We start from the raw sequence: 12,289 nt of genomic DNA, 5'->3' as shown, positions 1-12,289 counted from the left end.
GGAAAAAAGATGTGAATTCACCCATCTGTCTAATTCTTAAAATATGACTGGGGCTCTTCTTTCTTATTTTTAAATGTCATCAGTCGTTAAATGCTGACCACATGCTGTTCCCAACACATAAACTGCACTGTCACGTCTTTAATGCTTATGAAAAGTGTTAACTCCTTTTTCATCTCCTTGGTTTGAATGATGACCCATAGCCGTCAAACAGACACATCTTACCACACTAACGTGTTTTGTCTTTTATACAGGTTCTTGTGTCATGACCCAATGTAACAAAAATGTACTTTCTTGTTAACGTCATATCCACCTGCTTCGCAGCATTATACTTTCATAATTGGAAATGTTCAAAACATTTTGTAAACTACTTTGTGAAAGTCCTAAATGTTGCATTTCGTATGAGGAAGATTGTTGATATATGTATGCACAAGCAGTCTTATATACTGTTCACATAGCCAGAAAAATCCTAACACCACATCTGTTTAACCCCTGAGATGGAAAGTTGCATAAAGATTCTTTCTGAAGATGCAGTTATCTGAGTGATTATGCCATTTGGAATGCAAATTGTAACTTGAAAATGACTTGACAGATTTTTTAAAAACTTTACAGATACTTTGTATTGTTGAAGACCACAATTGAAGCAGTACCACGAAGTGATAACAAAGAGAAAGGCAGTCTCAGACACTTGATTGATTAGTGCCATAATTCAAAAAGTATTAGATGGATCTTTCTTAAAAGTTGATGACACATTGTTTGGGTGAATTGATCAAATTCTGAGACAAATCGCACCAAAACTGAAGCAATGACAGAACTGCAGAACTCATTTGACCTTCTGAACATAACTCAAAAAGTATTTGATGGATATTATTACCACTTTGCAAGAAAATTGTACAGATAATTCAATTCTAAGGGAAATTGCACTAAAATTGAAGTGGTGCTAGGTGGCCGAAAAGGTAGCAAATAGTGGCTGCAGAAGACACTTGATCAACTGCTAGAAATTAACAAATTGAATCCTGTATTGTGTATGGTGGTTTACCCACTGCCTGAATTCAACAAGGTTTTTATTCAAGTGTTCTCTGAATTCATGGTAAGATTAATATAAAAATGCGATTGTTATTAATGGGTTACTGTTGGACAGTTTGTTATTGCATATACAGCGGTTCACTCCCATGCTCCAGTGATCTTCCCGGCTCACCTGAATACTGAGGATCTTATCATTCTGTTTAATTTTCCAAGGTCCTAGATTCTGCTGGCAGAAGCTAAACCTAAATCTGAGCCAAGGTTAAATGGTACGCAGGAGAGTTTTATGTAAGTGGAAAAAAAATAAGGTTTGTGTTGGTATCTTAAGAGACTGCTTGTTACTACCAGACTGCTGGCAAGGCCGCAAGGGCTACTTTTCAAATATGATCCCAAATAAGTTGCACAGGCCTAGAGTTTTGTTTAATATAATTAAGATCAATACTGCTACTAATCTGAGCAGTCCTGCCTGCCTTGATATGCTTTCAACAAATTATAAAGATTTTATAAGGTTTTTTTGTTGATAAAACTGCTCATGCTTGAGCTCATGCTACTCTACCTGCTTATGACCTCTCTACCCTGCTGACATGCTCTGCTTTCTTGAGTCAGTTTGAGCCAATTTGGGTTAGAATTTTCTTGGCAGAAATAACTGGTAAATTGAAACTCACAACCTGCCCTGCTGATATTGTCTCCTCTAGCCTCCAAATACATGGAGCCCTCTATTTCCCCAAACTATAAACCTATATCGATGCTGCCATTTCCCTCTAAAGTCTTCCGTTTTGAGCAGTTTGTCGCCATACACGGTACTGCTCTTGCATGGTTTGGATCATATCTGGCAGGTAAATTGTTCTCAGTCAGCTGCAGCTGCTTTTCCTCCTCAGCTCCACTCACCTGCGGGGTCCCCCAGGGGTCTTTTCTTCTCGTTCAATATGTTCCCCTTAGGGTCAATTTTTAAAACACATGCAATTTCCTTCCTCTGTTATGTAGGTACTATACAAATCTTTCTGCCACTGGAACGGGCAACTCCCCTACGTCCATTCTGGACTACTTGGATTTTGAATAAAAAATCTGACTAATTCTTTTGTCAAAACCAGCTTTGTCCAACTGAGAGTGCTGGCTAAGACCAAGCCTCTTCTTGTCTACTGATTTTGAGAAGGTGATCCATACTTTTTCTTCGTTCACCTGGATTGTTGTATTTCTTTACAGTGGAATGAGTTAGTGCTGTCTCTCTCACCTTGAACTGGTCCAGAAAGCTGCAGCTCGACTCTTCACGTTCACACACAAGCATGATTGTAAAGAACTCATACTAGCCCCTCTTCATTGGCTACCAGTCTGCCACACAATTCAGTGTTTGTTTTTAAGTTTCCGAATGGCTTGGCACCTTCTTACCTTGCCAACCTTATGCAACCCTACTCGCCCACTGGAAAACCGTATGGAAACAATAGGAAAGAGGCTGCACCAGGGAGCAAGTTTGCAGCTATTATGGAAGCTATGAGCAGAAGGTTTGTTATTGCTTGTAATGGTGTTATGTGTAGAATTTCTTGGACCAGGACGGAAGAGAAGTAAAAATCTCAGGTAGCAGAAAGGAGATAAATCTTTGAGTTGATTTCATGTGACGGAAATGTTCACTTAAGCTTGCTTGAAAAAATTGAAAGAATTGTGTTGGTTGTGTAGGATGATGGAAAGAATGCAGTTGTAGGCTTTTGCTTAAGGACTGGAATTTAGAAACATATTACAGACCATGCACACATTTTTTATTTTACCTCGCATCTCATTTCTTCGCGATGCCACCCACATAAAAATTTGCTCAGATGTACTAATGTGGCATATAGTCAAGATAATTGTCTTTCCATGTGAAAGGAAGTGTTTTTTTTTTTTTTTAAGTAAGCAGCAAGAAACTAGATGGGGGAGATTTGATGCAAGATCTTTTCCCCACTGCATTTCACTCTAAGTACAGAAATAAGCTCATTTCACAGAAAAGAAACATCTCTTAGCTGTTAAGAGTATTATGCCATTGACAGATAAAAGACATCTACTGTACAGTGTATGTTCTGCATGTCTGCACTTGAACACAGCATTGTGTTAAATCCTCTACCCAGAGCTTGTTCATCACACCACCAGAATATTCCTCTCTGAAATTCACTAGGTCAAAGGCAATATGTCTTTGGTGTCATTAACTGTTGTTAAGGCCCTATCAGGGACACAATACAGTACATAGAGCTATTTGCTATTTGTCCTACCCTCACACCACAAGAGACAGATGAAACTTCTTATGAATTCCCTATTGATGATACCCTGGAAGATTCCGCCCCTTTTGTGTACACAATTTGTCTGTGAATGTAACATTATTTATCAGATCCTTCCATGGCAGCCACTACTATAGAGTGTAAACGTCCTTATTCAAAGGCACTTGGCATCTTACAGCATCTACTGATATTTTGTAACGCCTGTTACATAATTGTTTTGATATATAAGGTTCCACAACTTTGTTTTTGTAATTTTAATTGTTTAATGAACTATCAATTAAATTACAGCTTCAGAAAACCCCTGGATTCACCTGCAGACTCTCAACTTCAACAGTAATTAACCTCTGAACACTGATGGCTCACCTGTGCTATCTGTCTGGAATGCTTTGGGCATGCCTTGGTGTTGGAAAATAGACTTCGGGTGGATAAAAACTTCTACTGACCTAGCTGGAGTCAGCTTTGCTATCACCAAATACTTTGAAAAGTAATCCACAACCAGCAAATAATTACTGCTATTTAATGTAAATAAGTCAGGCCCTCATTTCTGCCAGGAACTGCCAGGCATCTACACTGGCATTAGTGGCTTTTTTATATTTGTTTTGAAGCAGGTTCTACAGGATTAGTTCATTCAATTAGCTGTTGATTTCTGGTTACCATGGCATTTATCAGGCCTATTCCCTGCAATTTGCTGCTTCCTAATGACCCTCTTACAGTATATAGTGCTGACAGAAAGTCTTGTGACACTTGCTTAATTCAGTAAAAATACTGCAAAATTATTGATCTTGAAAAAAAAAAATTTCATTTGTCATGCCCTGCATTCCCTTTCCCCCATGATCTGTTGTGTGCCTCTAACGAGCCTCACCTGTGCCCCCGTTTAACCCTGCCTCTCGTTTCAGCCCTCGTGTGGAGTGCTTTTAATTAGTAACACCTTTGCAATAACATAAAACACCAAACGTGTCTTTAGTATCCCTTTGGGAGCCAGTGACTACAACTGCAATTAATAGCAAAATGGCAAGAACACAACTGAATGAGTCAGCCAAAAAAAATCACAACACTTAATAAAAAGAAAATATCTGTGTGGTAGATATGGGCACATATGTTAACCACTGCTTGCCAATGGACATTTGTTATGAAACCAATAAATCTGCAACATTTTTAGAGAATTAAGCAAGCATTCCAAGACTTTCTGTGAGCACTGGTGTATGTTATCGTGCACTCTATTTATCATAATGCCATAACCTAACGTGTACCTCTCAGGAGTAGTCCATCATCGATACATCGATACATCGATACCTCTCTCAATACAGTTTTTCAGTGCATCATGAAATTTGGTTTACTCCTCCCAGTCTTTTTTTTTTATAGAATTCTATCAGCATAGGGCATGTGCTGTAATGAAGGCAACTCAGATAATCTTATAATGTCAGTTGTCAGTAAATAAATCCACGTGAAAACTGGCTTTTCCACCAGCTCAGAGTTTGTTGGGCCACCTCTGTCTTTCAGAGAAGGACAAACACATGTTGCCTGTCCATTTGGCTTTTCCCAAGAAAGTGCAAAGCTGAGTATGAGTACATGTAATTCCTGCTTTCCAAGCTCCTGATTTACAAGTTTATATCTTTATGAGAATTTTCTGCAACAAAAACAAAAATTTCATTTATCACAATTAAAAAAAAATTGGCACATTGCCCAAAAACACCATCCATGGCCTGACAGAATTTTCAGAAAACTTTCTTTGGTGAAATATCTGACTGTGCATTCAATTTGTACCTTGCACATCTGCACATGTTCAGCATTACACTTGGCGGCATATTTTACGACGGTGCCTGATTTGTACCACTTAATTTCATGACCCAAACTGATCCCGTTATTATACCAGGTTCATTTTATGTACCGTTTGTGAGCGATCTGTACCAGCTCAGAATGGGATGTATGATGAGAAACACCCTTTTTTTCTGCGGAAAATCAAAGTGACCAAAATCGACTGTGAATGTTACAATTTGCATTTCTTGTTTTTCTCCAAAGATGTTTTTGTTTAAATGTGTGTATATCGTTAATGAAATGTTATTTCTAATACATTTCTGTTTCCTTTGTTTATTTGGCAAAAATGTATCACATTTTCATGGTCTGGAACCAATGTCATAAATTTGATAAGATTTCTATGGGAAAATACCTCCCGCTATACGAGGTGTTCATTGGTGAGCGATAATTTGGAACGAATTTGCTTGTAAAGTCGAGCGCTACCTGTATTTCAATAAATTCATTATGAATCCTTGTATTCTAGGTGAACCTCTTTCTAACACTGGAGGTGTGCAATCAACAATACTACTGACGGCACCAGTCACACAAATATCATACGAGACGAAATGACAAGGGACGAAACAAGTGCCAGAAGAGTGCATAATACCTAGCCCCAAAATGTAGTCCATGTTCAGCCCTGGTGTGTGATCTTTAGAGTGAAAAATGTCACCACATCAATGGAAGCCAGTGTCATTAAATTTTGAAAGGGCTCTAATGAGGAGCAGTGAAACTCTGCATAACATCTTTAAAGGGAAAACAGCGATATGATTCCTATCTGCACACTAGTAGGTCTGATTACTCTGCTACCTGGTGTCCAAGATAGCTGTACCTTTTTAAATGGTTTCTTGCCTGTCTACATGCTATGCTAATGGATGCTCTATATACATTACATGGACAAAAGCATTGGGACACACCTCTTAATCATTGAATTCAGGTGTTTCATTTGAACCTGTTGCTACACGTATAAAATCAAGCACCTACCCATGCAGTCAGGTTTAGAAACATTTGTAAATGAATGGGTCGTTCTGAAGAGCTCAACGAGTTCAAGTTTGGTACTGTCGTAGGATGCCACCTTTGCAGTAAATCAGTTCCTGAAATTTCTTCCCTGCTAGATATTCCATGCTCAACTGTAAGTGGTGTTATTGCAAAGTGGAAGCATTGAGGAACAACAGAAACTAATCAGAAAGTGGCAGACCATGTAAAGTAACAGTGGGGTTGCTGAGCGGTGAGGCGCATACTGTGTAAAAGTTGCCATTGCTCTGTTGATTCAGTAACTGCAGAGTTCCAAACTTCCTCTGGCATTAACCTCAACATGTGCTGGGAGCTTCATGGAATGGGCTTCCATGGCCGACCAGCTGCATGCACGACCCACATGGAGTGCTGTAAAGCATGCTGGACTCTGGAAATGTTTTCTGTGGAGTGACGAATCATGCAGACTCTGGAAGTCTGACATTTTGGACAATTCTATGCTTCAACGGTTTGGGGAAGGCTCTTTTCTGTTCCAGCATAACTGTGCCCCAGTGCACAAAACAAGGTCCACTCAGGTCATTTTGGTGTGGAAGAACTTGACGGGCTCACACAAAGTCCTAACCTCAATCCCTTTGAACATCTTTAGAATGAACTAGAACAGAGATTACGAGCCAGGCCTTAACGTCACGCATCAGTACTTGACCTCACAAATGTTCTTCTGGATGAATGGGCAAAAATTTCCACAGATATGCTCCAAAATCTTATGGAATGTCTTAGCAGAAGAGTGGCAGTTGTTATAGCTGCAAAGGGAGGGCCAACTCTATACTGACCCCTATGGATTTAGAATGGGATGTCATAAAAGTTTATATAGCAGTAATGGCCAGATGTACCAATACTTTTGTCCATATAGTGTGATTATGTCTCTTGGCTGGCCTGGGAACGCCTTGGTACTCCCTTGGTGTAGCTGGAGGAGGTGGCTGGTGAGAGGGAGGTCTGGGCATCCCTGCTTAGATTGCTGCCCCTCAACCCGACTCTGGATAAGTGATGGAAAATGGATGGATGGAGGGATGGTGTATCTAAGGCTATTCTAACTGATGACAGGGATTTCCATTTGCAAGTTTACTGTAGTATTGCGTTCAAACTGTGACAGAGATCACTGCTGCATTTAGAACACAATAGATCTTTTTCCCTGCATGTTACATAAACCCTATATTGGATAAGTGGTAAGTAGGCAGGTTTCCTCTGGGTACTCCGGTTTCCCCCCACAGTCCAAAAACATGCTGAGGCTAATTGGACTTGCTAAATTGCCCATAGGAATGCGTGTGTGAGTGAATGGTGTGTGAGTGTGCCCTGCGATGGGCTGGCCCCCCATCCTGGGTTGTTCCCTGCCTCGTGCCCATTGCTTCCGGGATAGGCTCCGGACCCCCCGCGACCCAGTAGGATAAGCGGCTTGGAAAATGGATGGATGGATACAACAAACCACATACTTCAGTTCAAACTGAACCAAAGTACACCAAAATGTCACTTGATAGCAATAATTTCAACTGATGAAAATATACATTAATATTTCAGATATTGGATGTTTAGGTAATAGTGTTGATCCAAAAGCTGGAAACGACCGGATCAAGTGAGTTCTGAAATCAAAACAAGAGTGAATGCTTTAAATAACAAACAAAACCGATTTTTTTTTAGTTAGCGGAATCATTAACACCAGTTCTTGCTATACCGTTAAGCTACCACCATAGTTTGCTGGTACTGTAGACAATATGGTTTAATGTAAGGCAGGATGAGCTGATTGAACAGTGCCAGAAAATGTAATGCGGTGCACGCATGCTGAAAAATGCAGCCGCAGATGTGCGAGGTACAAATCGGGCAGGTGGCAGAGACCGATATGGTGGAAGAGATTTCACATGAGAGTGCCTGTTGCTGAGTCTGACAGGCAAGTGAGGTGCTAAGGAAACAGATGCAGAGATTTTCTCCATTCGGGTACATTTCTTAAATTCTGGTAAAAAGCATGATGACCATCAATTTTCATGCCGAAGTATACCATGAAACCAGGGACAGATTATGGGTTGTGTGGGCCCCTGGGCAAAACGTTCGCTAGCCCCCCCCCCCACCACCACCACCAGCACCACCACCACAACCACCACAATTCAAGGGCCCTTGGCAGCCAAACGCCCTCCCTATAGGGTCAGGGGCCCTTGTAGGCAGAGGATCAAAGAATGTAGGCCCTCTAAAATAGACAAACGAAAATACATTGTTGATAAGCGTTGCAAATTGTTTTGGGCTAGGGGCCCCACGGGCCCCCTGCACCCCAAGGGCCCCTGGGCAGCGGCCCCGCTGGCCCGGTCCGTAATCCGTCCCTGCATGAAACCAGTATACTGCTGTCATCCTAGATTGATCTCATCAAGGCAGAATCCAGAAAACAAATAAAGCAGTTAGGGGGAAAACAAGTTTATGAAGTATTCTTTTACGAATAATCTTTTCAAATGTATTTAGTTTTGCATATCATTATTTTGTGAAATACTTGTGCCAATCAGTGATCGTAAAAACAGACCTTGAGCATACTGTGAAATCATCATCTTTATTTCGAAGTCAAACAGAACATCCATGAAACTTCATCCAAAGAAACAATGTCTACATGTTGTAGTTCACAATGAAAGGCAAGCAAGGAAAAGCACGTACACTGCAGGTCGTGTAACCAAGGCTTTATTGTAGGCTTAAATACTGATAATCGATAGGTTTCATCCTGGCAGTTTTTCGTAAAAGGCTGACACTAAGAATGCTGTGCACCTTTAAAAAACCTGTGGGCTCCACTTTTCGTTAGTTTTAGTTAATTGAAAAGGGAAGATCAATTATGTAGATGTATTCACATGGCAATGCGCTGCACAGGGATACATATCTCTGCAGCATAGAGACAAAGCTTTACTGTAACTACATCTACTGTCCCACCAATGTTATGATCAGCAGAAGGTTTCAACACGGCGATGCTACTGAGCTATTTCTGCTGCTAATCTTCCCAGGTTTTGGCCACTTTGGGCTTTTAATTAAATGTACATGGTACAATGACAGCCCAGGGCATAACACACAAAGGGAAATTGGGTACCTGGTGCCACTGATCGCTCCTAGTGTGCGGTGATCACTTATTTATTAAAAGCCTTGGGAAACTGCCACTTGCTGGAAGGATGTTACCTGGGGCTTTTTTGTCATGAAGCACAAACCGGCTTCCTACCGGCCTTGAGTCGAGCTGATGGCAAATCACACAATTATGCTAAGTCGCAGTATACTACATCCAAAACACTGAATATTATAAATAATCCTGTAAAAACTAAGCCTACGTTTGAACAACTGCTTAAATTAATCTTAACTATGCAAATAAACCACTCAGACATAAATTGAAATGTGGAAAACGACTAATACACAACCGGAGGTGATTGCAGAATGTTGGAAATGAACAGAAAATCAAATTAGAAACTGGTATTTAGCATAGATATCAACTGCAACAATTTTGTTGTTTTTGCGTTTAAAAATATATGCATAAAGGATAATGGATTCTGCTGCAGGCAATTAAACATCACTTTAAGCTCAGATATTTCAAGCAAAATATACTGTAATCATGTTGCTTTAAGCGTGATTATTCCAAAGTCATTTGGATGTAAAGCTAAAAAAATGTTTTCAGAGAAATTCATGCAAATACATTGTTTTCTATATACGTATTTACAGAAGCAAACACAAGAAAAATCATTCTACAGATCCAACAAAACAATTTTATCCCCTAGACTGAAATACAGATTAAGTACTTCATAATATAATCGTGCTGCGTTGAAGAAAAAATGTTACACTTGCATCTCTTCTTATGAAGCACTTACATGTTATTTCCAATATCATGTAATGAAACTAAGCTACAAGGAGCAACATCTCTAATTAATTTAACATGATTGTCTCACATGTGGCGTTGGCTTTCACCTTTTCGCTCAAATCAAGCATTTTGGGTTGGACGCGAGAGACCGTGTTTACTTTTCAGACTTTTAAAATATAGATGCTTACAAAATAGAGCATTAATTTCTTTATACGAGTCCTGGATGCTGCTGCATGCATGAAATTGTCTTGATGGAAATATTTCAGTCAGGCATGGTTCCCGTCCTCCTCGCCATGCATGAGCTTATTGCCGTCAGTTTCCATTCATGATCCACCAGGAGGCTGAAATGGGGAGATTTCAAATATTGAATTTTCCCTCCTGATTAACATCCTGATTCCTTTTATAGAAAAATGTAGTTTCGTACTTTGAATGTTATTTTTTTAAGATGTATCGGTATGTTTACTTTTTTGCGATTTTACATGCATATTCAGATTAGACAGCTTGCTCCAAGATACACATAGCCCTGTTATATAAAAATAAGGGTATTATCCATCCATCCATCCATCCATTTTCCAAACCGCTTATCCTATTGGGTCGCGGGGGGTCCGGAGCCTATCCCGGAATCAATGGGCACAAGGCAGGGAACAACCCAGGATGGGGGGCCAGCCCATCGCAGGGCACACTCACACGCCATTCACTCACACATGCACACCTACGGGCAATTCAGCAACTCCAATTAGCCTCAGCATGTTCTTGGACTGTGGGGGGAAACCGGAGTACCCGGAGGAAACCCCACGACGACACGGGGAGAACATGCAAACTCCGCACACATGTGACCCAGGCGGAGACTCGAACCCGGGTCCCAGAGGTGTGAGGCGACAGTGCTAACCACTGCACCACCATGCCGCCCCTTAAGGGTATTATATAGTGTTATTTTTAAATTACTTTGTTCTTTACTATAGTGGACTTTTGGTCCATGGTCATAACAACATAACAACTACAGAAAGTGACAGGTTAAGATTTACAGATAACCTGTACTTAAAAACAGACTGCCATAAAGCATGTTATATTTAAAATTTGATTCAAATACAATTGTTCATAGCAACAAACGCACTACTCTGTGAAGCTCATGGAAAACGTTGTGTGGCTTCAATGCCTCGTTGTTATTAATGTTATAATGTTACTTCACGAATACAAGACATCCATGGAACGAAAGTAAGGGCTAACCTGTAATCGTGATCTTTTTTCTTTTCTTTTCTTTCAAAACTGTTTTATGAACTGTTTCTTCAATGTATTTTTACAGATGTTTATGTGTACTTGGAAGTATTTCTTAAGTGTGTTACATGCATAGAAAGGTAAAATATGTACTATACTCTAAAATAAACATTTCGCTAAATAAATAATCATGTTCTGTTTTATCTGCAAATTGTTTGTAAAAGCGTAAATGCATACTTATTATATGTGCATTTGCGCTGCTATGAAAACAATATATAATGTACTTTAATCTTTATATGCTAACTCGATTTCATTTGCGGTATACGGGTTAAAATGCAAGGTATTTTCTTGTCATAGCAGCGCAAGTGAACATGAAATAAGCACGCATTTGTGCTTTTACAAACAACCGATTGTCGCACGTATCGTTCTTAAAGGTGAATGCGTATTTGCGTACCAGTTATCTGCACCTCTGGTTATACTGTAATGCAGTTGGTACACTGCCTGGCCTAAAAAAATTGCCATTTGAATTTTGCGTTGGACTGCCTTTAGCTTTGATTATGGCGTACATTATTCATGGCATTGTTTCTACAAGTTTATGCAACATCTCTGCATTTAGTTTCATCCATATTTGCATCCATTTCTCACGGAGATCTTGTACTGACAAAGTGAGTTGAATCACTCCATGAAGTCAGCTAAGCCATCTCAGACTTTCAATGGGGTTAAGGTCAAGACACTGTGGTGAAAATGATTCCTCATGCTTCCTGAACCACTCTTTGACAATTCGAACCTGATGAATCTTGGCATTATCGTCCTGGAATATGCCAATACCATTAGAAAAGGAAAAATCCATTGATGATGGATGGTGGTGTAACCTGGCCAATCAGTATATTCAAGTACTCAGCTAACTTTACTTTATTGCTGCATAACATTGCTGAGCTGTAATAATGATCCAGTCATCGGCTTTTTAAGTATCTGCCGATTTAAATTCAAATGGCCACTTTTTTTTGGCAGGTCAGTGTAAATTACGCCTACATGTAATTGGTATTGGATGCTTATTCTTACAAAGTATGTGAGAGTATAAAATTGAATATAAATCTAACTCATTAGACACATTAGAAACCAAAACTGTGAACAGAAAAGCTTGAAAATAAGACTTCTCAGACATTAGATTATAGGAGCTCACTAGCAT

General features: G+C 39.8%; 1 protein-coding gene across 2 annotated transcripts in view; it reads right to left on the bottom strand.

The window, feature by feature from the left end:
- Window positions 1–8,596: 8,596 nt before the first annotated feature.
- Window positions 8,597–12,289, bottom strand: part of necab3 (N-terminal EF-hand calcium binding protein 3) — a 48,236-nt gene continuing 44,543 nt past the window's right edge. Inside the window, exon 13 of one of the 2 annotated variants that reach the window (XM_049018077.1) lies at window positions 8,597–10,226. In XM_049018077.1, the coding sequence (XP_048874034.1) occupies window positions 10,198–10,226 (29 nt within the window). In that variant the 3' untranslated portion in view covers window positions 8,597–10,197. Of the gene's footprint in view, window positions 10,227–10,431; window positions 11,808–12,289 lie in introns of those variants that run through there. The other variant, XM_049018079.1, reaches the window with a different exon arrangement.

The sequence above is a fragment of the Brienomyrus brachyistius genome, chromosome 6, assembly GCF_023856365.1.
Source record: "Brienomyrus brachyistius isolate T26 chromosome 6, BBRACH_0.4, whole genome shotgun sequence".
NCBI lineage: Eukaryota > Metazoa > Chordata > Actinopteri > Osteoglossiformes > Mormyridae > Brienomyrus > Brienomyrus brachyistius.
This window is presented reverse-complemented; position numbering and strand designations above follow the sequence as displayed.